Source organism: Amblyomma mixtum, chromosome 1 (genome assembly GCF_055824585.1).
Source record: "Amblyomma mixtum isolate Tamu chromosome 1, ASM5582458v1, whole genome shotgun sequence".
NCBI classification, from domain to species: domain Eukaryota; kingdom Metazoa; phylum Arthropoda; class Arachnida; order Ixodida; family Ixodidae; genus Amblyomma; species Amblyomma mixtum.
In genome coordinates, this window is record NC_143012.1 from 277,839,990 (window position 1) to 277,866,538 (window position 26,549).

General features: G+C 46.7%; 1 protein-coding gene across 3 annotated transcripts; it reads left to right on the forward strand.

Annotated features, from left to right (window-relative positions):
• The first annotated feature begins 178 nt into the window (after positions 1-178).
• Positions 179-26,549, forward strand: LOC149371824 (proteasomal ubiquitin receptor ADRM1-like). 3 transcript variants are annotated; one of them, XM_089566106.1, is made up of 9 exons: positions 179-546; positions 4,366-4,482; positions 5,938-6,148; positions 8,375-8,447; positions 9,059-9,282; positions 11,410-11,463; positions 15,021-15,187; positions 23,456-23,558; positions 26,286-26,549. In XM_089566106.1, the coding sequence occupies exons 1-9, from the start codon at positions 343-345 to the stop codon at positions 26,387-26,389; spliced, it is 1,257 nt and encodes a 418-aa protein (XP_089422232.1). In that variant the 5' UTR covers positions 179-342; the 3' UTR covers positions 26,390-26,549. The 3 variants fall into 3 exon arrangements, with proteins under 3 accessions (XP_089422232.1, XP_089422231.1, XP_089422233.1); XM_089566105.1 differs by having other exon boundaries at positions 180-546; positions 9,056-9,282; XM_089566107.1 differs by having other exon boundaries at positions 180-546; positions 9,056-9,282; positions 15,021-15,139.

Sequence of the window (26,549 nt, forward strand, 5' to 3'; positions counted from 1 at the left end):
GATTTTACGAAACATCGATCAGTTCCTATTTCCTGTATCTCCTTGACGCTGAGAAATTCTCATTGTCTGCCTCTTTAATTTACACTAAGATATAGGGGAATATATTAGTGGCCCATAATTTTAAACATTTCAGCCATCCTTCATGTACTCTTTATACGCAACTGCGTCAGCTTTGTACGTCATGTTTGAAGCCTAAACAGCACGCTGCGGTCTGTGTTTCGCGGTTTCGCAGAGTCACTAGTCTGGGCTCTGGGATCATAGCCTCCGCTGGTTTTGCTGGGAATCGAAGGCTATTCTCACTGTTGTAACCACGGTGGTTTTAATCGAACCACTTAGCTCAACATGACTAGGGGACTCCTCTTCGGTTCGACTTCTGGCAGCCAGAGCCACAGCAAGTATCTCGTCGAGTTCCGAGCCGGGAGGATGACGCGCAAAGGCAACATGGTGCATCCCGACAAGCGCAAGGGAACCGTCTACGTCCATCAGAGCGAAGACTCACTCATGCACTTCTGCTGGAAGGATCGTACCACGGGAGCTGTGGAGGATGTAAGCGCATGCTCTGGTCTTATTTTAAAATTTCACTGCTTTGAGCTGTGTGGCTTCCTCTGTAGGCCTCTTCGGTGCGACGCAACGGCGATGAAAGTGAAGCGTATCTTGAAAGAGGGAGCAAGATTTGCGTAGCAGTTTTTGTTGTCGCCTGATGTCAGTATTTCCAAGCAGTACCCTCCAAAAGAGTGGCGAAGAAAGACCCCCCCCCCCCCCCCCCCCCCCCCCCCCAAAACACACACATTGTCACCAATAATGTCAGTTTTGCTGACCATCACTTCAGCTAAAGTAGTCGCCGTGCTTAAGGCGAAGTGGTCGAGGGAGATTAGCAGGCCGAGAGGCGCTTCGTGCAAGCTTCTCTGGAACCTGCCTGTCATGATGCCGCTCTCCGGTCATTAGTTCGTGTATTACACAGGTCTCCTCAGTGTGGCTGCACTTTTCTGCACCATTTCAAGCAGTGCAGCACCACTGATCTCCACTAGGTGGCTGGATGCCTCATTCCCGCTTTCCGAGGCGAGCGTGAGTGAAGCCACCGGAAGTTGAACGGCTTGTCCCTGAAGACGGGTGTCTGCTATGTATTTCAATGCTAAAAGTCGCGTTTTTCGTCCTTTCGTTTTCAGTTTTTTGCGTTGTTCTCGTATATTGTCTGCTGTTGTATGAAAGTAACAAGCAAGCTGGACGCTAGAAATGTGAGCATTGTGTGCAGAACCCTGTAATTTTTGAGAAACCGAAGAAAACAGGCATGCAGGTCAGTTCTTGTCTTCCGAGCGTAAATGAGAAGTAATGGAATGACGATGAGGCTAGGTCATCTTAAAACCGAATTTTCGTGTAGCAAAGAGAAGGCAAACAGTGGTGTGGAAATCCTTAGTCTCGAAGAACCACTTGTTCTACAGCTGCCGCAGTTTCAGTTTAGAGTTTGTGGCGGACGATGACTGTTCTCATCGATGGCAGGTGATGTTTATCACTTCAGGGTCTCATTTACCTTCCAGATATGCTTTTAACCTAACTCCAAAGCACAGCCACGTTTCAGCTGCACAGCGCGAGAGAAACGACTGACAAGAAAGACGAATGCTGCAGCGTGCCTGCGAAGCGCTGCTAAAAGTCAACTGCACCAAGTATCAGGAATAAAATCCCATTCAGGCTTAACTTGCTACCGTATGAAAGAGTACATGACATGCTCTGTTGAAAAAGCAGTACCATACCTTTTGGAGGCGCTAATGTGAACCAACCGAACACCGTCGACACTCCATCAGATAGTAGCCTAGCTCGCACTCCGGTTCGGTCTAAACATAATTCGGCAAAATGGTCACTGCAAAGTTGGCTGCCTGGTGAAGGTTTCCGCCTATTCTTTCTTAAATTTATCCCCCATTGGCAGCATAATTTGGGCTTGAGCGGGGGAACAAGCATCACAGGAAAGAGCAGAGTTGGCGACACTAGAGCAATGGGACGACACAGAACTGAGCAGATGAGGCTCCATACTTGCTGCGTGTAGCGACGTCATGTCATCTGCTGGTGTCTTCCCATTGCGAGGCGACGGACCCTTATTTTCGAAACGTCTTTCCCGAAGACTTTGCTAGTATCCTCGTGCAGTTGATGGCACAACAGGTAGGGGAAGAAGACGAGAACGGCGAAAAGATGAAATGCTAAGTGGAAAACCAAAACTGAAACTGAAAAACCATGCTGAGGTCAGATTTCGTGCACTCCCAAAGGATGACTTCCGGGAAAAGGCCGCTTACTTCCGGTGGCTTCACTTTCGGGCGTTTGATGTGCCATCCAGCCCCCTAGTGGAGATCAGTGTGCAGCACTCTCATTTTCAGTGATGATTATGATGCGATGGCTAGCCCGTTTGCAGCGGATGGACACCAGTATGGAGTCACCGTTTGACTTCGTTCTGCATGAGGCCTCCTGGTGGGTAGGAAATGCCGTGGAAGTCCTGGAATGAGGATCTGACAGCAGGAGGTCTGCAAGACTTTTTAGAGCACATAAAGTTTATTCTCTCTCTCTTCTCGTGCAAGTAGTGCAAGCTGCTTGGCGTGCTGCATAGCAGGCAAGTAACAGACGGCTCCATGGCCATGCTTGTTTTAGTGAATGGCATTGACACGGCCGCATACCCATGCTAGGTGCGGCATCTGCATTGTGCCCTCACCAAATAGCTGAAATAGCAGTGCGTGCGTGTCTCAAGGCGTGTATAAGCGACTGGCTGGCAAGACCTTTCTGTCCAGCCTTGCACGTTGCTTTACACCATTTCTTTTTCATGTGCAAATATTTATTACGCACAGCATGATGGAGCATTTGTATAGGAGGAAAATGCTGAGAGGTTTTGTAATATGTGGGGGATTGCAATGTTTGTGATGACTTGCTGAGATACCATCTGCACCTCCGCTTACAGTAGCGACTGGCTTTGAGGTCGCTGTCAGCCCACACTTTCGCCTGCCAGTCCACACCTTCGCATGCCAGTCAGTCTCTGACAATCACTCCGCCCCACTATCCGCCGACAGTGAACACGAGTTGTGGAGTTTAATTAAATCCAAGTTATCATGTTACTCTCTTCTGCTGTAATTGGCATACAACCGCAGACTCGTTTCAGACAGGATGGCAACAGCCTGAGCCATGCGAAGAAACTGTCAAAGGTCTCCTCGAGTGACAGTCTGAAGAGCCTCTTGAATTCAAAACCCAAATATTTCGTATGTTGCCTCTTCAAAGTACCTGTTGAAGTGGTGACTGTCGACCTGTGCCGCTTTGCACAATGGGTGGTGTCAAATTCATCACTTTCATGGCCGCTCCACGAGATGTGCCACTTCGAACAAATGTACAGCGTTCAGTACAACTAACATGATGTCAAACTACCTGATAAACACCGACACATGGCTGCAATAAGCAAACGTTTCGGCATTTTTGAGCTCGATTTGGCTGCTGCACTGGGAGCACTAAAGTCAGGCTACACTCGTGCTGCTAGACTGGTGCTGCACTATTACGGAACATTTGTGAACTAGTGCAGAAAGTACAGCCAAATGAGAGAGACCTCACATCCATTTAGCTACAGTACCAGTCAGTACATTGTAGAAGCTTGTCTTGCTGTGTTTATGTCGATTTCTTGTTAGACGATGTGGATGATGAGTGTGTGTACAGTGCAGGTAAACAAGTGACAGTGTCATTAAATTTGTGAACTCAAGGGAATTTTTTTAGCAGTGATTGCATATGATTGCCAAAACTTTTGCGAAGCCATAAAGTTCTGATGATCAGAATCACTGTGAAAGCAGCAGAAAGGTGTGGTTCACTTGTTTCTTTTCCTATTTCTAGTGCAAAACACTAGTGGGACCTCAAACACTATTAATACTCACTAGTAGAGGGGCTAAACAGCTTACTGTCAGGTGCTTGTCATGTCGAGGTTTGTTTACTTGGTCAGCTTGTAGTAAACAAGCATCCAAAGTCATTTTTAGTGGAGCATTACGGAAAAAAAATTAATACCTGAGCGTTGAAGGTACAGCTTCAGTATTGTTTTTGGCAATCTGAGGTTATGCTTTGCAAATTGCGTTGCATGGAACCCCTTGCAGCGAATAAGAGACACTGTTTAGCAGCTGCGTTTTGTGCATTTTTAGAAGTGAGGAGAGTGGGTCATTGTAGAGCCAGCAAGTCCTAATGCCACTAAACACAGTAAAGTTCCGAATCCTTGGGCCTCGTAAGATGCACAGGTATCAAGTCGTTGGAACGAGATTATAGTATACATGCATTTACTGAGGTAATTAACATCCTAGCAGGCATAACTGGGGAGGGAGCTTTTACGTGGTGCACAAGGCCATGATAGTATTTATGCTGCAGGACCTGATCATCTTCCCTGATGATGCTGAATTCAAGAAGGTGACCCAGTGCACGACTGGGCGGGTGTACGTCCTGAAGTTCAAGTCATCTAGTCGGAGGTGCTTCTTCTGGATGCAGGTGAGGAGCTGGCTTTTCCCAATGTGAAACTGGCTTCCGCATGCCAAGATTGTAGTGTTTGTCAAAATTTTTTGCTGCTTTTCTCACGTGATGTTAAAGAGGGCCCGAACCATGCACTCGTTGATCGCAAGAAACACCTGGGAGACTCTGGGTGCCTTGCAAGTGATGTTGTCCCAGGAGAAATTTTTCAGCAGCAGGAGTGAAAAAATTTACTGTACAGTATTAAGCTCTTACCGTTTTCCTCAGTGCATATTCTTTTGTGCGTTTACATTCTTTTGTCTGTTTTTCCTTGACCTGTGCCTGTGAGAGCATTGCAACCTTTAAAGGGACACTGAGGAGAACTCTGTTAATATTTTTTTTTATAGCAAAATCCGATAGTTTGGCATTTCTTGGCTTTGTTGCCACTTGGCCGGCAGCGAAAGGTGCATTTATTTCTAAGAAATTTGGATTCGAAGTTGAAAAAGTTTTTCCCGCCGCTCTGATTCAAACTTGGGATTCTCCTATGACGACACAGGACTAAGTGACGTGAAACATGACGTGCACATGACGTAACGCAGACTTCGTGATTTCTGGCGGCCAGCAGTGCGGCCCAGCAGCAGCCAAAAAGAAAGCTACCGCCGGCCGCACGTTGAAGGCATCTATCGGTTATTGCGGCCGTCGCTTCGTTTACGTTTGCACCGGCATTTTGCCAGCGTTACAGTGGATCCCGTTCTCAAAGTCGTCAACGAAGTTCTCGCAAATAGACACCTTTAGCATACCTTGTACCTTGTTACCATTAGCGGTATACCGGGAGCCCTCATACCGCTGTGAGCAGGCGCTGTGAGCAGGCGCTGATTGGTCCTGGCGCTGCAGGAGCGCGCGTAGCTGTCGGGTACATGGCGCCATCTGGCGACGTCAAGGAGATTTGCGCATGCATTTGCTGCGCCTCAGTGATTCGTAGCTTCTCGTGTCCTAGTGTTGCTAAAACTATTGGTTCTAGCAACACTGTTTTGTCCTATGACGTCATGAAGCTTGTACTTGCGAGTTTGGCCTGTGGCGGCGATACCTGTAGTTTGGTTGTTGCTCTTTTCTATGTTACAAGAGCTTTGTTGTCAGTATGAGTGGCGTTTTTGTAATCAGGAGCTGGTATTCTGTTGATGCAAGCCAACTTCAATTTCTCCTCAGTGTCCCTTTAATAAGTTTCTGGACAGCACCGTTGCCTATGACAGTTAAGATTGAACCACTACCTCATGCGGTACTAGTAGCGGCATGGTTTAGTGCATGTGCTCGCACCCCCTTCAACAGAGAAAACATTTGCTGTAAAAAGGAAATGTGCTTGCTCTTTGCTGTTTCTTTGTCACCTCGTCTTGGGCAAACTTTTAGTTGTCAGTCATGAAGTGGTCAGCCCGAGGGGAAGTGCTGCTGTCGCCCGGGTACTGATTGACTGCTGCTCTGATTACTGCTGGACGTGCTCAGGAGCCGAAGGAGGACAAGGATGACGAGCTGGTGCGCAAGGTGAACGAGTACCTCAACAACCCCCCTGTGCCGGGCTCTGGCCGCGGAGGCACCTCTGGTGGTGGTGGCGGATCGGGCTCGCACCTCCACTCTGAGCTGGGCAACATTGGGGATGACGAGCTGCAGAACCTGCTCAACAACATGAGCCAGAACCAGCTGGTGCAGCTCCTGGGTGCGGCAGATGTGAAATGTGTCACTTATTTGTTGCACTGTTAAAGGTGCAGTGAAGAGGAATCTGAACTCGTCTTTTCGTGCGGGAACTCAATCCACACGTTCCGAGCATTCTTAGAAACTTCAATTTATTGCCCTGTGTGGCCGATTTCCCTAATTAAATCGAATTAAAAGTCTGGCTGCCGCCCTTTTTTTTTTTTTTAATTCTCCCCGTACGGTGGGCGGAGTTGACCAACGTTTGGAGTGCCTTTCACCCATTCCCGTGGCGGCTTGCCACTCTGCCATCGGCGGAGTAATACGTAGTAATACGTACAAGCAAATAGTCCGCACATATTTTTATTTCTAGCCGCCGCGGTGGCTCAGTGGCTATGGTGCTCGGCTGCTGTCCCGAAAGACGCGGGTTCAATCCCGGCCGCGGCGGTTGAATTTCTTTGGAGGAGAAATTCGAGGCCCGTGTACTGTGCGATGTCAGTGCACGTTAAAGAACCCCAGGTGGTCGAAATTTCCGGAGCCCTCCACTACGGCGTCTCTCATAGCCTTAGTCGCTTTGGGACGTTAAACCCCATTAACCAACCAACCAACCATTTTTATTTCTGCGGGCTTATTTTGCGGCTATATTACTTGCGAATGAAACTATTTATTCACGGAAACCTAAAAACCAAAATAAAGTGAAAGCAAAGCCTCCACGGAGCTGGCTGAAAGGCACTCCACGTGTTGGTCGACTCCGCCCACCGTACGGGGAGAATTAAAAAAAAAAGGCGGGAGCCGGACGTTAATTCAATTTAATTAGGGAAATCGGGCGCACAGGGCAATAAGTCGAAGTTTCTAAGAATGCTCGGAACGTGTAGATCGAGTTCCCGCGGCAAAAGACGAGTTCAGATTCCTCTTCAGTGCACATTTAAGGTCTTTATTATTTCTGCTTTTGACAGCTGCTTAGTGCTTTTAAATGTGCGAAGCATTAAGCTGCCAATCAAAATACCTGGCAGTTTTACAGTGGCAATTTACAGTCCCATCAGAAGTCGAAGGAATCTAAAATGAGCGAGTGGGAGGAATATTTACACTTGTTCAGTCATCACGTGCCAGAGGAAAACAAAAAGTCGGCTGGAATGGGATTCAAGCATGCTTTTCAGGTGACCAACAGCCTAACCAGTGACCTGTTATTGCCTGTGCGGAGAAACGGACACAGAGAGCTTGAGACAGCCTCAGTGAGCAGATGGTTAGCGGCTACTGCACATAGATGAGTTAATGCGATCTCATAACGTCACCTGTGAAGGGAGAGCCCTCAAGGAAGGAAAACTTATTTCAGTCCAAGTGATAGGGCACCTGTAGATTATTGAGGGGTGACTGCTAGTGTGCCAGTGGCACCAGATAAAGGTTATTTGGTGCCCATATATAGGGGTGATGAAAATGGAAACCATGGCGCCAGTGAGGTTATTGTTTCTGTGGACATGGAATAAGTATATGGTATCAGCATCAGATTAAACACAAACAAGAACACACAAAAAAATTAGGAGGATGCTTAAGCTTTGCCTGAGAGTAGATGCGACAGTACCTTCTCCTTTTATTTTTCTCTTTTTATTCCTTTCTCATTTTGTTGACATCAGCATCAATTACGATCACATGTTACTAAGTTATACACATCACAATGTGTTCACTAGGTATCCCTCTAATACGCCTGAACCAAAGGCCTTTTGTGGCCTATGCATTGCGTACCCGCCTGGAGTGCAGAGGGCATGGGTTTGGCCCCTCATTGCTGGATAATTTCTTTTAGTGAATTTCTTCGATATTCTGAAATAACCCCCGTTAGAGGAGCCTCTTCACCAATTTTGGCTTCATTTGGACCCTCCCCCAATTCGTTAGCTTCATTTTTTTAACTTCTGGGATTTTTTCCGTCTGATGCAGGATGATGGATGAAGGACGACGCTGGGTTTTAAGCAGAACGAGCTCCTTATGCTATTGCATAATAATAGCTGCTAGGATGGAAATACACTCAGAGTTTATTAACACTTCCACATAGCGGTCTTCTCACGATCGAAGTGAACATCAAGTACAATACTATTCAATCTCCCTAAACTAAAATTTTCTCGTTTTGTGTTCAGTTGTCTTGTTCTTGTTTCATTTGACATTTTTTCCACATGAGCCAAGATGCTGCAAAATAATGTGTTTGTGTTTATGTCTACTTTGGAATGTAGGAAAATCTGTTTTTAAACTTTCTTTTCTTTTCCAGGAGGTATCGGTGGTGTGGGAGGTGTTGCCAACCTGAGTTCTCTGTTGAGTGGAGGGCGTACATCGAGCCAGAGGTCTGTGCCTTATAATTTAACATTATTTTTTGTTTCATGAATTGTGTGAACTAATTTATCAGGTTTGAAAGCTGTGAAGGACCTTAACTCTCTCCTTACTGCAAAAAAATAACAGATTTTGATTGTTTTAAATCAAAAATTATTTCTTGAAGAAGTGCCGAATGCACTGCGCATTATAAGGCGTGAGACTGTAGTTTGTTGGTTATACTTCCGAACGAAAAAAACGGCAGAGTTGTGTGTGCAAAACTTTTCGAGAAATTATTGCTTAGATGTGGTGGTAACACAGAAAACAATACAAAAAAAAAAAAAAAGAGCTACTTCGCTGAGCCAGAAGTTGTTTACAATAAAGCTAATGCACAAAACATTGCACATGTCCTTAGCTACCATTGTCATTTTCAGCCGCATACATAATACACTACACTTGGCATAGGTGGAGTTGCATCAAGTGGCAGTGATTTACCCTAGTGCAGAATATTTTTCTGTTTATTCTTCCACCACTTCTTGCTGCTCTTGCTTTCATTACATGTCCCTGTGAATCTGCTGTTCTCTGGCCCTGTCCTCCCGTGTAGCTTTTGAGTCTTCACTGGCCTCTGTTTCTCTCCACGCAGCAGTGGAACGACAGCAAACAGTAGTGCAGCTGCTGCTTCTGATGCCGTTGCCGCGCCTGCCAGTGGTGGTTCAGCTCCAGCCTCGAGCACGGCGGCGAGCACAGCTGCCCCGGCCTCTGAGACACCGGCTGCCGCCACATCTGGTGCAGCTGCCAGCAGCTCTGGGGGCTCGTCCGGTGCGGCCATTCAGCTCAGTGACCTCCAGAACATCCTGTCTGGTATCAAGAGTGAGTGTGGCAGCAACAGCCTTCACTGTGCACGCATTCTTGTGCTTTTTTGGCTAGATGAAAAATTAAAACAGAGTTCAAACATTTGGCACTGTTTACGTGCCGGGCTGTCGTGCTGATGTGAATTATGACGCTCATGATTGCATGAGGTGTGACATACATACAGGGGGTGTGTTCCTATTCATTTCTTCTTAGCAAGCGGCGTCACGGTGGCCCAGTGGTTATGGTGGTTGGCTGCTTACTTGAAAGGCGCAGGTTTGATCGGGGCCACAGCGGTCGCATTTCGATGGAGGTGAAGTGCTAGGGGCCCATGTACTGCACGATGCCAGTGCTTGGTAAAGAACCCCACATGGCCAAATTATCCAGAGCCCTCCACTACAGCGTCCCTTATAGCCAGAGTTGGTTTGGGACATTAAGCCTCATAAAACCTAACCGTTATTCATAGCAAGAAGTCCACTTTGCCGCCTAAATTAGGCAGTTGACCTATGCAAATACTGGATGCAGTGGAGCAGGCATGCAGTATTTGTTGGTTTCAAAGCTTCTCTGGAAACAGCAGAAGTGCAGATTTCTTCTGTTTGTTGCATTTACAAAAACTATAGTGACCATTATGTGGTGTGCCTTGCTAAAAATGAGCCACCAACTTACAAGGGTTGCTTTTAGCATAAAACAGCTAGAAACTAAAAGACTGGGCTGGTTTCACGTTACCCAGCAAAACTTGCGTAGATGTGAAAGAAGAAAGGGCAGCGGAAAAGGGAACGAAGCAGAGAATGCGTAGGCGGACTTACCATGCTGGTGACAGAGAAATGTGCATAGCCCATGCTGAACTGTGTGCCCACAGCTAGGAATAAGCATTCTGAATGCATATGGTCACGGGTAATGATGGCAAGCCTGCAAGAGCACACTGCGCCAACTGTAGAGAAATTACGGTGTGCTCAGAATATCATGCGGTTATTTGTAGTGGTTACTGGTGCATTGTTGCTTGCGGTGGGCCAGAGGTGAGCCAGTGCATCTTGTTGGTTCGCTGCTTATGGCAATTCGCCGGTGAAGCCTTTAAAAATGAACTCTTGCATAAGTGAGTGCATTTTAATTATTACTAGGGGTGTGCGAATATTCGAAATTTTCGAATATAATTCGAATATTATATTTTTAGTATTCGTATTCGATTCGAAATCCAAGTATTCGTGTTGTTTCGAATATTCGACACGACGCGAATATTCGTATCTAGCCGAATATTCTATTGCGAGCACCGGAGTTCATTTCGGTCCGCAAGTCCTATCGACAGAGACATAACAACATGGCGGCGCCCAGAGCAATGCGTAACGTTGGGCCATGCAGTAGCTGACTGCATTGGTGAGCTTCTTTGTTGCTATACCTGCGAAGCTGGTATAGTCAGAGCTGTGCACGAAACACCTCGCAACACGAGCCAGCTTAGTGCCAATTGAGAGGGCATTTTCTGTGGCTGGAGAAGTCTAAGCTAGAAGGGAACTACTTCTGCCTGACCATGTGGAGCAGCCGGTTTTCCTTCACGACAACCTTTTATGTTCATCCCAGCAATGCGCTTTTGTGCTTATGGCAAGCTAGCCTTGATCAATGCTGTGTACTAGCCATCTTCTCTGATATTTTCACTCTTCTGAGAACAATGTTCGAGACTTTGATACTTTTTGTGCAGCCACACACACCTTTTGTGCTCATTTCATCACTGATAGTTGAACTGCGGTGTTCTTGGGTGCTCAAATAAATGTTTTGTAATGGTTAAATGCATCTGTCCTTGATTATTTGATATTCGATTTGATATTCGGAACCAAGTATTCGTATTCGATTCGTATTTGAAAAATTTGATATTCGCACACCCCTAATTATTACATGTTTTTTCTGCCATTGAAGTAGACATTACTTTGGCAGTACTGTAGTGTCAGTTTGAACTTACCAGAAATTCAGTTTCATCAAGTTCAAATTAATGAGGTTCCACTTTAAAACACAGTACAGGAAAATGAAATCCCACTTCCTTGTGAGAGGATTATTCCTGCTTAGTCCCCGAGTGCGATTCATGTGATTCGTGTCTCTTTTCCTTGTGAAGAAGAAGAAGACAATATTTTGAGGAGGATGCATTTCTGTTCTGTTCCACAGTGCCACCATCAGAAGTGAGTGGCGTTGAGGCTGACAAGAAGCAGGCTGTCAATGGTGAGTGAAGTTTTTTTTACTTGTAACTTGAAGCCTTGTTGCAAGGTGTAATGTAGCACTGGATCCCAGCTTGGTGATGCAGAAACGGCATGTGATGAGAATTAAAGGTTACCACATGTCTCAAATGTTGCAACTTTCTAATTTAAATGATTTCTGCTTAAAGAAAAATTTCAAGAATTTTAGTTGGGAATTTTAGTTAGAGCGAGTTATACGCGCTTCTTTTTCTTTCGTGACTTTTGCGCACATATGGAAGTTGATGAAGACGGCGACGTGCAATCCACAGCGTGAGAGTGTATTGCAGTTTAGCACGCTGCATGATCGACTGTGGCAATAGCATAGTGCTCTCGTGCAGTGGTCAGCGAATCCACCGTGGGTGTGAAACCCAGTCGTGGCAACATTTATTTTATGTCTGCAGGTTCCTGAGAAGGTTAAGATGGACATTGGCATTTCCAGGATTGCTAGTGAAGAAGTGCTTTTGCATTAAAATATTTTGGGATGTTTTGCTTACATATGTTAGTATGGACCGTGCTGCTGCTCCGTACCCACAGCCGAGGCGACTACCACATGCACTTATCATGCTGTTTTAAAAATACATCGCCTTCGAAATGACGTTTAATACTTTCGCAGTCTATTCTAGGGGTTGGTTATTCGTCACGAAGGGCCGACGTCATAGGGACATTGTGAAATCGGGAGAACTGCTTTCAAAACTTATGCTTCCATGTATTTTATGAAAGCTGACTCCGCTTTTTATCCCCAGTCAGCTCTAATGTCCTCAAGCGGTTCTATGTTTTTAAACTCGGTGTTGGTCTGTAGACAGCTGATTTAGGTCATTTCAGTTTTGGTTGATGAGCTTAGCTGTTTGTAAAAAAAGCTGAGCTCTAATTGCAAAGTTTGTCTCGTTGCTATGTTCAACTGCATTTACTTATCAGATTAGTTCTGAGAAAGCAAGTCTGGAATATTCTTCTGCTCTTTGCACATTGGTCATGGCTGTTCTGACAGGGTAGCAGAATAACGAAACTGCCCCCTTAGTGCGAAATGGCTGCGTTCATAAGGTGGAACTAGGATGGTTTTTGTAACAGCGGGGACAGTTCTATTGCATCACTTGTAGTAATGTTTTGAAATCACCAGACCAGATGATGCACCAGCAAAAATGAGAAGAAAAATTACTTCCAGACTTTCCCTCCACCTCGTAGTGAACAAGTGACTATATAAGTGACCATATAGCTGAACCTTTGATAGCTGCCATATTTACTTGCATAATGAACCCACTTTTATTTGTAGAAAAGTTGACAACAATTTGTGAGGAGTGTTTATTACGCGGGGAAAAATACTTTCGACAGGTTTTGTTGCGGGAGTCAAAATTTCTTGTCATATGTCTGCTCGTCGGCGCGCCTGTCCGTTCATACATCTGTCAACAACAAAAGCACGCGGTCAACTGCATTCATGTCGATTTTGTGATAGTCAGCGAGGTCTGCCAGTCACGGCGAGATATAGGAAACATGCTGAATGCTGGCCTTGAAGGTCAGGTGCGTGTTTTTTACACGAGGTTAGAAAAAAACTCTCACAACAGTTGTAAGTGTGTGATGTGAATGTTTAAACGTCAGCTGTGGTGTAAGGGAGTTAGGTGATTTCGCTCCCAATCTCAAGGTCGCCTGATCGCATGGGAGGTATGAAGGTACTGCTCCCTCCATAGCATTTCTGTGTGTAGGATGTTAAATAGTGTTCTGGCTTAAACTGCTAAACTGTTATCCATTGCTGGAGTGCTCGCCGACTTTCTAAGTATACACTGGCGCCCCTGTAAAGGGCACACAGTGTCTTGGCACTCTGCCAAATTCACTCAATGCACTATTGTCAAGCTAAACACACTGTGATGTCATCTTTGCACAGCATGTTGGTACGCTGCCAAAATCTGCGCCACAGACAGTGTGAAACTGAGGAATGTGCTAAGAAAAGCTAACGCTTAAAAAAGAAAGTAAATTCTCAACCTCAGAAGTAAGGGGGGGTGAGGGGCCATTATGTGAGTGGGTCCATTATGCGAGTAAATACAGTACCGCTACAGTGGGCTGGCAGCATGTGCAAGGAAATAGGCAGTGACCTGTGTGTGTCCAGTTTAGGTCATTTCTCGGAATGTCACTAAGAGAGGCACCGAGAAGGCAGCTTTCACTCTGGCTGTACCTGCTGTGTAAGGCAGAACCTTATTAAAGTCTATGCTCCGTTTAATCACACCCTGAGATTTTACTTGGCTCCCAGTTTAATGTTGTCCAATCATCCCTGTCCCGCAGCAGTTGTAGCCACCCTATGCGAGCAGACCTCTTAACCTGGTCAAATGTTTTTAGGGTGACCCCCAAGGTGGGGTAGATATAAGGAATTAAGTGTATAAGGAATATAAGGATTAATTCTGGGAGCACTAGAAAAGGAGCTGTTCACACCTTGTGCCAAGAATGCTTAGTGACATTTTTTATGAAGTGAATTGTCAGTAAAAGACGTATACTTCATTCAAAAGTCACAGTACAGAAGGCAAAACACATGCCTAGAACAACCAAACTGTGTGTTCCGCCGCTTCCAAAGCCACTGCGACCAAGAAGGCAAAAAATGACGATGAAGTTCTATGAGTTTAACTGCACATGTTTACATACAGACCATTTTTAACCAAATCTGATCGCTAGCTATCACGTGTTAAGCCCAAAACACGCTCAAAACGTGTTCTAGACATGCGTTTTGCCCTCTGTACATTTTTCAACCTTAGGTGTTTAGGGTGATGCGTTTTCCCCCCATAGTTCGTTTCTTTCTGCTTTTTTTTTGTATTTTCTTTCGTAACGTGTCAATGAGGTTTTACTGTTGGTCAAATATTTAGGGGAATCCCCCAAGGTGGAGTAAATTTGTAATAAGGGAGTAATTACTCATTGGCATCCACCCAAGCGCAGCCATACGGCTACAGAAAGCTGTATAGCTTTCCTTTGTAGCCGTATGGCTGCGCTTGGGTGGATGCCAATGAGTAATTACTCCCTTATTACAAATTTACTCCACCTTGGGGGATTCCCCTAAACATTTGACCAACACTGTTCCCACTTCGAGTTATTGATCAATTTGCTCTCGCCCTACCATAAGCTTGCCGTCCCGGTTAGCTCAGTTGGTAGAGCGACTGCTCCGGTGTAGCGGTGGTCCCGGGTTCGAACCCCGGACCAGGACGAATTTTTCTTTAACTACGAAGTTTCTGAGAAAGCTGTATAGCTTTCCTTTGTAGCCGTATGGCTGCGCTTGGGTGGATGCCAATGAGTAATTACTCCCTTATTACGAGGTTTTACTGTATGTGCATTCTTTTCAAATTAAGAGTGAGTGCTCATTTCACCTGCTTTTTTGTGCTGTTCTATTTGTTGCACTGAAAGCGCTGACCTGAAGAACCATGAGCCGAGTAGCCCCGAAGCAAATGTTTCTAAAGATGGCTCTCTCATCCCATCACCCACCTTTTGGCTGCCCTCAGCTTTATTCCATGTACCCTCATGAGCACATATGGAGGTGCATGCTGCTATTCACGCTCTGACACTTCATGTGTGTAGTGGACCTGTCATCGACCATCAGCATGGAGGTGCTACAGCCGCTGCTGGACAACAAGGATCTGATGAGCCGCATTGAGAAGCTGCTGCCCCCTGCCTCCGAGTCCAGCTCACAACCCGACGTAAGCGAACGCCTGCAGGCCACCGTCCAATCCCCACAGTTTCAGCAGGTACTACTACTGCCTAGCACCCGCACATGCCCTTGCCCCAATTCTCACTGGCCGCCCCCCGCCCTTTGGTCCTGGCTTCACAATGAGAGAAAAAAAAAAAAGACTCCATGCACCTGTCAGGTAGCAGGTTCCCCTGCTTCATCGACTTCTCCAGTGTGCAAAGTAGAGGTCTATTAGAAGTATATAGGCGGTCAAAAGTTCTCGGGCCTTAGGGTATGTTTTTGAACAGTGTAGTTGGACACTTGCACTGCCTCCAAAATTACCAAGGTTCTTATTGGTGGGGACAAGATTTCTCCTCACACCCCAGAAATTTTTAGCTTTGGGAGTGTCGTAAATGCTCCGTAATACGGCTCGAAAACAGACCCTATAGCCTGGGGTCTTTCGACTTGCCCTGTATGTTTAATGGAACGAAGACGTTGAGGGGGTGTGTACAAAATGTGAGGCACAACTTTCATAGTCAGCTTCCAAGGGGGTCATGTTGTGTAGGCAAGCAGGTTATGGGGGTCATGTATGTGCAGGGAGGTTTACAGTTGTGTGAGGGACTTAAAGAACCCCTGACTGGGTTTGGACAGTTCAAATGAAAAAGTGGAGCATGTAAATCGGACAGGTATGATTAAAGGCCTACTTGACCGAAAGTTTATTTCGGCTAATTTTGTGCTCAATATAGTGTGCATGTTATGAACAATATTTATATCAAATATTAGGGCTGTAAAGCGTCTAGTATTTTAGTTAGAAGCGTTCGAAAACCTCTGTAGCAGACGACGCAGTCTGCTAGCGGTGTGCTGGACTAGAGCTGTGCACGGGCCGCAAATTTCAGCCCGCGCCCGGCCCGAGCCCTACACTACTGACGGAGGCCCGGCCCGGCCCGGCCCGAAACCTAAGCCCGCCCGGGCCCGGCCCGGGTTAAGGCCCGGCCCGAGTTAAGGCCCGGGCCCGGCCCGACCTGCAAAACTGAAATTGAAGTGAGGATGAAACAGAAAGAGATAATTTAAGGAAAATCAGTTTATTTCAATGTTTTTAAAATGCTCGGCTCTCATGGTCTAGATGAAAATTAGTGAGTATATGCAAACACGGCGCATGTAGAGAGTTATCACTCCAAGTTATTATGTAAAAACAACAAATCGTCCATTGATGACGGCTTGAGGCAAGTGCGGCGCTCCTGCATAATGAACCCGGCAGCGCTGAAATTTCTCTCGCTGCTTGAACTGGTAGCCGGAATGGCTAACACTTTCTTGGCAAGAAGAGAAAGCTTTGGGTACGTCGCTGCCTTGCTTCTCCAAAACTGTGATAGCTCAAACTCTGAGCAAGGGGTCGACTCTGTGGCCAAGTACTCGCTCAGCTCGTCTCTTTCGGCACTCTGATGGCTGATTTCGTCGCTCCACTCGCTGAACAAATCCATGCACGGCTTTTTCGCAGGAGGTTGTTTTTGCATAGTTTCCGGCAACTCCTGTGGTGTCGACGCGACGAGCTCTCGTATGCGCCCGTACACTTCATCGCGCTCCTCGGCGGAAAGCATCCTCAGGTGCCGAAATTGTGGGCAGAACATCGTTGCTATCTTGTGCTCCATGGTCAGGATAACCTTTTTCTTCAGGAAATGTTGGGCACGTTGTTGAATTTTCGCCATTTCTGTGGCATTTGATAGATGGACTTGGTCATGAAGAATTCTTTCAAGTTTGGCAAAGTGCAGTAAGGCCAAAGGCAACGTTGGTGTTTTTTCCGCCTCCAGGGCTCTTGTTGCTTCTGAAAACGGCTCCAGAAATGCGATTAGTTCCTTGAGAACCGTCTTGTCCAAGTTGTCCATGATGGAAGAGTTCCTCACTGCAAGAAGAGCTTCAATTTCTGCAATTTGGCCGAATATAGATTTCAGCATAGAAAGTTTAGAATTCCACCTTGTCGGAACTTCCTGGCGAACGGTTTGATTGAGTTGGCTGGCTAGGCCACTTCGTTTAAGAAATTTCACAACTGATTTGACATTTTCCAGTGTCTCACTAACACATGGGGCTTCAGCTTGAATGAAATCTTCAGAGAATGTGTTTCGAAGAACGGTATTGAGAAGATGCGCGCAGCAGTTCATTCTGCTGTAGGACTGGAGAGCACACATGATGTTCGCACCCTGGTCAGTCACGAACGTAGCCTTCTGCAGAGCATCCCTGTCAATCCCCAGTTTAGAAAAACAGCGTTGCAACTCTTTCCGAATGTTTTCCCCAGTCTTGCGTTCCTCAGAAAAATTACAAGTCAAAAGAACGTGGGCGTGCAGACACCACTCGCTGTCAATGTAATGTGCCGTAGCCGTCGTGTACGCCACTTTGCAGAAATCGTCTGTCCACATATCCGTAGTGATCGCACAGCGACCCTCGATCATAGCTGTGGCGACATTCGGCATTAAGTTGCCTCGAATTTGCGTTGATAGGTCGGCTACTTTTCTGGAGACAGTAGTGCGATGCGGAAGGACATCACGGACATCGACATTGCCATGGCGAGCACCAATGCTGATTAACTCTTGTGCTACTTTTGCAAAGCCACTGCCACTGACCACGTCAAATGGACGCATATCTTTAGCACAGAAGTGTGCTAAAGCTGCAGTCAACTTTTCCTTCGCCGATGCTGGAAGCTGTGAGCTTGACGGTTTCAGAAACGAAGTTATTGTACTTGCGTTGGCTGAGCTGCTTTTACACCGGTGCCTCTGCAGATGCGATGTTCCAGTTTTAGAAGACTCGTAGGCGAAGAACATCTTGCACATCTTGCACTGTACATGACCCACGGGAGAATTCGTTGCACACTCACTGACGACGAGAAACTTGTCCCATACAGCGCTCTTAGCATCAGGTTTGGGATTAAGCTTAAAGCGTCCGCTGGAAATTCCGCTTCTAAGGTTTTCGGCAGTGAACTTCTCCATGGTGCACGCCCGAATGCTTCAAGCTCACAACGTGTACGAAATGAACGAACTGTTCTTAAGTACGAAACGGAATGACAGAGGCGTGGTCTCGTAAGCCCTATAGATGCCGTGCCGCGACTGGCCGCTGTTTGTGTTGTCAAAGGATAAGCCAGCCAATAATTAAGCTGCAGCATGGCTTTTTCCTGGAAACGGCGACGTTGCGGCTATGTTCCTGCTTCTGCTGTTCACAGGAAGGAAGGGGCTTTGTTTACTTCGCTGGCATGCAAATACGGGGAAACACCCCAACCAAGCCTCTGTCAGAAGTAGAAGAGAGAATGCAATCCCTGCCGCGGTGCTTTAGGTGCGTTTCGAATCGTCTTCCCAAGAAAAGCGCGAAACGTCCCAGGTCTTCCTGAGAATTGGACAAAACGTCCCATCTTTCCCTTCGCTTGATACCGACAACGGCGAGTCAAAGAAGTCAATCCTTTCCCCGGACGCTGCTGCTGCAAAAAAAGGACCTCTCTTGCGCTGCCAGTGACGTTCCGTTTGACAACCTCCCGTCAACAGCCAGTGCCGCAGTTCATTAGAAAATCTTCCCTTGCCACCACTGCTTGGCTAAATTGTATGCGTTGCAAGGGCGACCCCGCGTGCGCCGTACGCAGCCTCACCTTCGCTTCATACTACCCTTCATACTGCAAGGCTCCCAGAACTAGTGGCTTCCAGCATTGGTACCTGCTAGAAACTAAAATGCGTTTCGAGCCCCGCCTAGCTTTTGTTTGCTTTTTGTTAGCATTTGTACTTTCTACCCTCCTAGTACATTCCTTACTTGATGGTGCTAACACAAAGCACTTCCTGCTGTGCCTGCAAAGCCCCAGCGCACCGTGGCTAAATTCACACTTTCGCAGAAGACAGCTTTTGTCCAAAGTTTAGAGCCTAGGGGGTTTGGTTCTGAGTCACACGGTGTGGCTCGTGATGCATTCCTAGAGTTCCAAGCCTGGAGGTAAAATTCCTAGTTCTGCCCCCTTCAGTGAATATGACTTCCATGAATACTACAGGAACCTTACTACCCGGAAACCCGCAGAGCTCTACACTTTTGACTAAAGGCTAATTCACTCTGGTGACTCGCGGAGCCACTCGAATCGTCACGGAGGGGGCGACCCCAATGAGTCGCCAGCGACATGTTTGGTGCCCGATTTCGCTGTCCTCCGTGACTAATCGAGTCGCGCGACCTCCGTGCATTCACGTGACGGCAACTAAACTTTGCGCCTACGCAGGTAGCCATGGCGAGCAAGAAGATAATGGTCACAACACGTCGTTGTTGCCACACGAGCGAGAATCCTGTTGTCCCGTACATGTGATAATGACCCCCCCCCCCCCTCCCACCCTGCCCCCGTCAACGCGTGGCGGAGGGTACTTTTGCGAGTGCCTTCGGTTCGACACACAACACCTTCCTTTGTGCAGTGTCATTTGGGCTCGTGAGACCACTCATGTGGAGATTAGTTTCGAACCTTGCAACAGTAGGGCGGCTGGAGCCACGCAGGACCAATCGCGATCGCGAAGCCCGGCCGGCCCGTCCGAGACAAATATACCGTGGCCCGAGCCCGGCCCGGGCCCGGGTGAATAGACTTCCGCAAGGCCCGAGCCCGGCCCGCGGGCCGGGCCGGGTACGGGCTTTCGGGCCGGCCCGAGCCCGTGCACAGCTCTATGCTGGACAACTAACAAACCTGACCGGAAATGACGCACCATTGAGACACCGCCATCGCCGGCTTGCCAGTTTCAGGCGTTTTGAAGTGACTGAGAGCCCCTTGTAAGCCCTTCTTCTGGCGCATTTCTGGCTGTTTTAACCGCGAAGCTCGATGGTCTCTGAGAAAAATTAACTGCTGGCATCATGTTGACGAAGTGCGTGGCTGCGGAAAGGAATACGAGGAATGCGGAAAGCACTATGTATACCTCTCGGCCACTGCCCTTCGCACCCATCTCGAAAGCTGGTGTTAACTCTCTGGAGCTCAAGTTTTAACGTGAATTCCCCTCTGTTCTCCAAAAAAAGAGAATGGTGGGTGACTGACGCTTTTGCCTTGCGCTAACCCTTTTTGTGGGTTGGGCTTCACGAATAGACATCTCTCCGTCTACATCAAGCATCAGAGCACGTACGTGTTTCTGGCCCGATCGGCAAATCATGCCACGAACCGAGAGGGTTTTAATTGGGAGAAGAAAGGCTTCGAGGTGTCTCTAATCGGGAGAATAAAGAGGACGGAGGGCCGCTCTTCACAAGCTAGCTTAGCCGGTTCAGAAGCTAAATTGGATGGCTTTGCTCATCGAGCAACTCCCTTTTGACGTCACGTTGTTTACACCAGGCAGAAGTCTAAGGAGAGGTCTGCTTCGTGTGAAAAGGAATCAACATGCACGCGTTTATTGCAGGTACAGCTCTGCCCCATGCGCAGTAATGCCATTGTGCATCGAGTGTATCTGCTGCCTCAAAGCTTTGCAGGCCGGGCTGAGAATCCTGGAAGGCCACACGAGCGTTACTGAAAATGTCGAATTTCTTACTGCCTCACGCCGTTCATACTTGAGGTGGATTACAGGAAGCTTCAGCATTACAATCCGAGGCGCATCTCCAAGACCTCAGAGGCCTGAACGTATGTTATTTGAATGATAATGTTTTCAGAAGAAGACAAAACGTAATTTTGATTATATGTTCTGCATTATTACCCAGTCGATGCAGATACGCTGCCTACCGGCAATCTGCGTGGTAGGCGTATACGGTTGACTGGGGTCCGGCAACGACATCGTTCTGCCAAGCTGTGTGGTTTGGAAAGATTGGAAAAGCTTTTCCGTCCCTGCAGTAAATGCAGTAATGAATCTAGGTAAATGCAGTAATGAACTCAGCACATAAGTCTTTGTTCACTTGAACCGGCATGTATTTTGCAACTCACAGTGGCTTGCCCGACCGAGGCGCGCAAAGATAAACCAGTCCACCATCGGCACCGCATTGATGCTACTGTCCTCAAAGAGAAAAATAGATATGTATTTATTTTGCAACAGAAAATTTGCTTCTGCCATATTCTTTCACTTAACACAGCGCTTAATTCTCTAGAGCTCCCTTTTTAGACACCCAGCTGTTTTTATTGATTTACCTCGCGTTCACGGCACCTGTTCTAAATTCTTATGCACAAGCAGGAATACCTTTCGACAGGGGAGAAAAATGAGAAGGAAAAGTAAAAGGCAGGTCATTTTTTTTTTATCAAGATAATAACCATATTGCACGCACTGCAGAGCGCACATGTGCTGTTTACACGCGCGTGCCCGCTCAAAAAAGCCAACTTGATAACACAAGAAATTTTCTACTTGGCCTCCATTTGAATATGCCTCCTTCCTTCGAGATGCAGAGTTTTGCACAAGCTGTAATCGAATACTGCCAGGCAAACAACGCTCACTAGCATTGCTGTGTGATCATCTTCGCTGAGATGGAGCGAGGAGTTTTCTAGTCTACTACAGCAAATAAAAGATGTTTAAAACTTTTTCTAGGGCATTTCATCCTTGAAATGTGTGTTTTCATATATACTAACCAGTATTTATTGCATAAAGTGCTGCACGCGCTACCGGTACCAGTGCTTTGCACGAGCTGCAACATGCAGACGCTCCAAACCTGTACGGACTCCCGTCTCAAACATGTGTCACTTCCGGCTGGCGGCAATGGCACCCGTTTTTCCAGTTTCGGTATTGAAAACTCTGATTGTTGCGTGCCGTTGGCACCTTAACTGCTTGAAACTGGAACGTAATGTTTTGTGGGTAGCATAACACGGGGGTGTACTATGAAAAAACAACCTTTTTATGGCTTGTAAAATTTCGGTCAAGTAGGCCTTTAAGGCCTCTCGCTTTGCATGTGGAATTTGAGCATTTTTCGTGAACTTGTTTGTTTGCTGCCATATTCTGTTTTTGTTATTGTTGTTACGTACATCAGTAGGAACAAGAGAATGATGGGAAAAGAGATAATTTACCGTATTTACATGAGTATAACATAAGGGGGGGAGTTCGACATCTCGCGAAAATTTTACAAGTATTACAGATGATCCTGAATTATCGAATTTGAAGGGGATTGCGAATAGTTCGACATATCAATAATTCTAAATAACACATGGCACCAGATAAGCATATCTGCAACCCAGAAGGGTGACTACATTGCACCCATGCTAACAGTGCGCTTCCTATAGCGGCTTGCTGCCCGCCAGCATACTGGCAGCACAGTGCTTCCTGATTGTCACTAGCCCTGGCTCACTTTGCTTAGAAGCCGCAGTGGACGATGCCTTGCAAGAAGCCAGTGCTGATCGTAAGAGGTCTAATTCTGTTACTGGCACACTGTAAGTGCAGTAATACCTCAATTAAAATACAGTTGATTTCAGCATTTCAGTGCCACCTTCGGCAGCAAAGCAGGCCATGTGAGAGCCACTGTAAGCCTTCGGTCAGCTAGCGCCGCTGCGGTGGCTCAGTGGTTATGGCGCTCAGCTGCTGACCCGAAAGACACGGGTTTGATCCCTGCCGCGGTGATTGTATTTCGATGGAGGCGAAATTCTAGAGGCCCGTGCGCTGTGCCATGTCGGTGCACGTTAAAGAACCCCAAGTGTTCGAAATTTCCAGAGCCTTTCACTACGGCGTCCCTCATAGCCTGAGTCGCTCTGGGACGTTAAACCCCCATAAACCATAAACCTTCGGTCAGATAGGCTGGGCCACCGCAGTGGCTATGGTGCTCGGCTGCTGACCCGAAAGACGTGGGTTCAATCCTGGCCGCTGCGGCTGAATTTCTTTGGAGGAGAAATGCTAGAGGCCCGTGTACTGTGTGATGTCAGTGAACGTTAAAGAACCCCAGGTGGTCAAAATTTTCGGAGCCCTTCACTACGGCATCTCTCATAGCCTGAGTCGTTTTGGGAAATTAAACCCCATAAACCAAACCAAATCAGATAGGCTGGCTTCACCGCATGTCCACGTGATTGCATGGTCCTCCTTGGTGCAGAAAGGTGTTCAGTTGATCGTCACCATGTTCTTGATATTGCATTAATTTCCTGCATACCAGAGCTCTTTTTTTTGTTATTATTAAGACGGCGTGTTTATCAATGGTGCATGGCTGCTTATTCTAGGTTTGCCTACTTTGTGTTCAGAGTGTGTTTAACCTTTGGTCTCTTTAGCCTCTGTAATCCTCATCCAGCCTTGCATCTGAACCTCTGTGGCATTCATCATGTGCCAAATGCTTTTGCTTTCTTCTTCTGTTCGGCTGCTCATCATGCCTTTAGTGAGTTTCTCCACATCGGAGCTAAGAGCTGTGAACTGTGAAAGCCTGCTTGGATGCTGAGCATACTCTGCCTTGCTAAAAATTGCGAATCATGAAAAATCCTGCTCAGGCGCTGAGCATGTTCAGCACGGCTCTGCACTCCGGCCAGCTGGGGCCACTGATGCAGCAGTTCGGCATGGATGACAGTGTCGTCGCAGCTGCCAACTCAGGAGGTGAGCTCCAGCCCCTCGTGTGTTTCTTTTGTCTTTGGAGTGGCATTGAGACCTTGCAATGTGAGCAAGCTTCAGTGCTTGCTTGAATTTTCTTGGTCCAAGATGAATGGTTGGAACATCTGAGAAACAAGGAGTTTGGCTTGGAACACAGAAGGTGCAAGACCTTGGAGCTCTGTTGTTGTGTGGATCTGTTATGAGAGCTCATTTTCTCAGTATTGGGAAAGTTTTTTTTATGACATCTTTTTATTATGACATCCCTCAAACCATTGCTGTTCATGTGTGTGTATGACTAGCCAAGCATTGCTAAAGTTCAATTCCACTACAATGAACGCCGCTGCAACAAAATTTCCGCCACAACGGAGTATTACTGATTCCCCATTGGGCAACTGTACAAGGCAGTGCAGCTATTTTGCCCCACAACGAACAATTTTCAGGATGCACTTCCGCTTCAACAAAGTTTTTTAAGAGTTTACCAGCCGACCTTTTTTTATTGTGTCCAAATATGCCTACAGGGTTCAATATTTCATTTTGTTTCACCAAAAATTGCTGTCATTGAAAGTTTACACTTTCAATGGAGCTATCGACATTTCCTGTGGAAGTGCATTTAATGCGCAGATTCCCCAAGCATTACTGTCTGCGACCTGTGGCCATTCATGCGAGATGGCTTTCAGCTGGCCCGCTTATTTGCTCGCTTTGCTGGTGGAGGCATGTTGAGAATCAGCTGTTTGTTCATTTCACTGTGAATTTACTATATCGGTGAAGACAGTGAAAAACATCGGACATTTAATGGTAAGTGGTGGGCAGTTCCAAATAGCTTTCCCAGCGACTACAGTGCAGAGCGGGTTAGGCCTACCCTCTCCGAGCAAGTGTTGTGTTGTTGCAGGAATGCGCCGCCGGTGTGGGTGCATTCCAGGCTCACTTTTGCACAGCAGGCGAGCATCGTAATAAATTTTTTTTTTCTTTCTGATGCAAATGCCTTGTACAGGTGCTGCTGCATAAATGGCAGTTCTAGGCGGAGCTTCAACAGACAACACGTCACTGGCGTGTTTGTATCACACGTCTCAAAGTCCGTTCCAAGATTCATAGTAACCGCATTTCTGTCGAAATCTTCAAAGCATCGATTTCAAGATGCACGTGACCAATTTTTCACGCATAGTGATGCAAAGTGCACAGGTGCCTCGTCGATGTCGAAGTGCCTCCAGATTGTGGTCTCAATGCGAACTCTAGCAGTACAAAAACGGGAACACTTTTATAAGAACTTGCATGGCTATGAAGAAGTATTAGGCATTCCGGCAGCCAGTGCAGCGGGTGCTTTTGTTATGTGATTACATGCATTGTTCGAGATTTTCAGAGTAATACAAAAATTGCACCATGGCGCTGATTTCGCAGCAATGAAAAACTTAAGGCGAGAGAATGTTCAAAATTAATGTTGTTTGTGAACTACCCAGTCCAATCTATTGATGCTCTAGTCGGGTTTCACGACATCAAAGTTTCGCTTCAGCGCAATTTTTCCTAGGTCTCTTGAATTTTAATTTCATTGTAGTGGGATTCGACTATATAGTAGTGTAGAATTACTTACCAATTGGACTAGAAGCCTCATTGTCCCTGCTTCTGTCCTAACTCCCGTAACTTCTTCCCAGCAACGCATTTCCCTTTGCCCTACAACCCATCCCTTCCATCTTTTCTTGGGAGTTGTTGGGGGAGTCTTCCCAAATTCTCTCCCCAGGCGGTGGTTTGCTTGCTTTCTTCCCTTTCATTTTTCACTTATGGGTGTATCAAACTCGCCTTTGTTCCACGCACCTGACCTGTATGTTAATTTTTACATAAAATACTTGTATATAGTACCTCTCTCCCCCCCTATCCTTTCTGGCTGACCCTTGGAGGAGAAATTCTAGAGGCCCGTGTACTGTGCGATGTCAGTGCACGTTAAAGAACCCCAGGTGGTCGAAATTTCTGGAGCCCTCCACTACGGAATAACTCATAGCCTCAGTCGCTTTGGGACATTAAACCCCATAAACCAAACCAAACCAAACCTTTCACCTCTTTCATTTCTCCAGTCTGCCTGCCATCCCTCTAGTTCCACTGCCCCAGTTCAAGTGCTTCCCGTAGCGATGGAAGATGCCGGGGCTAGCAGAAATCTTTTCCTTGCTTTTTATTATTTTTGGGCCGCCGCGGTGGCTCAGTGGCTATGGTGCTCGGCTGCTGTCCCGAAAGACGCGGGTTCGATCCCGGCCGCGGCGGCTGGAATTTCTTTGGAGGAGAAATTCTAGAGGCCCGTGTACTGTGCGATGTCAGTGCACGTTAAAGAACCCCAAGTGGTCGAAATTTCCGGAGCCCTTCACTACGGCGTCTCTCATAGCCTCAGTCGCTTTGGGACGTTAAACCCCATAAACCAAACCAAACGAAACCAAACTATTATTTTTGAATGTACTACTACTACTACTACTACTACTACTACTGCTACTACTACATTGACCCTGTTCGTTTTGTATTATTATTTATCCTGTCTGTATAATGGCATGGGTGAAGAGAGTTTTTTAGGCTGCCTGAATATATTGTATAAAAACATAAAATATATTGTTTCTTTTTGCACAGTTATATGTTGCAAGCCATTAAGCAAATGATTGCAAAAAACTTTTTATCTTTGCCTTTGGGTGATGAGTGGATGCATGCAAACTTAGATTTCATCTTTTCAAAGTTGCCGTGTTTTTTTTTTTTTTCTTATAGACATGGCCGAGTTTGTGAAAGCCTTACAGGCATCCAAGGCAGCAGAGGACAAGAAGCCCAAGAAGAAAGATGACAGCACTGATGAAGACATGGGCCTTGACTGAGCAGGCCTCCTCCCTTGCATGAAACACTACTGCTTTGCAGGCCACCTTGTGATGGAAGACATCCAGCCTATGGTTCTCGAATCGTTCCCACTGTTCTGCCATCAAACATTTTCGCGCTTTACTACAAGAAGCAGAAAATAAATTATGTTGGCATACTGGG

What these genes read in the sequence shown, in the direction of transcription:
- LOC149371824 (XM_089566105.1), top strand. Translation starts at nt 343, where the DNA reads ATGACTAGGGGACTCCTCTTCGGTTCGACTTCTGGCAGCCAGAGCCAC. An exon ending in CCACGGGAGCTGTGGAGGAT is followed by an intron (nt 547 to 4,365) that starts GTAAGCGCATGC and finishes TTTATGCTGCAG; the next exon opens with GACCTGATCATCTTCCCTGA. An exon ending in CGCAGCTGCCAACTCAGGAG is followed by an intron (nt 23,559 to 26,285) that starts GTGAGCTCCAGC and finishes TTTTTCTTATAG; the next exon opens with ACATGGCCGAGTTTGTGAAA.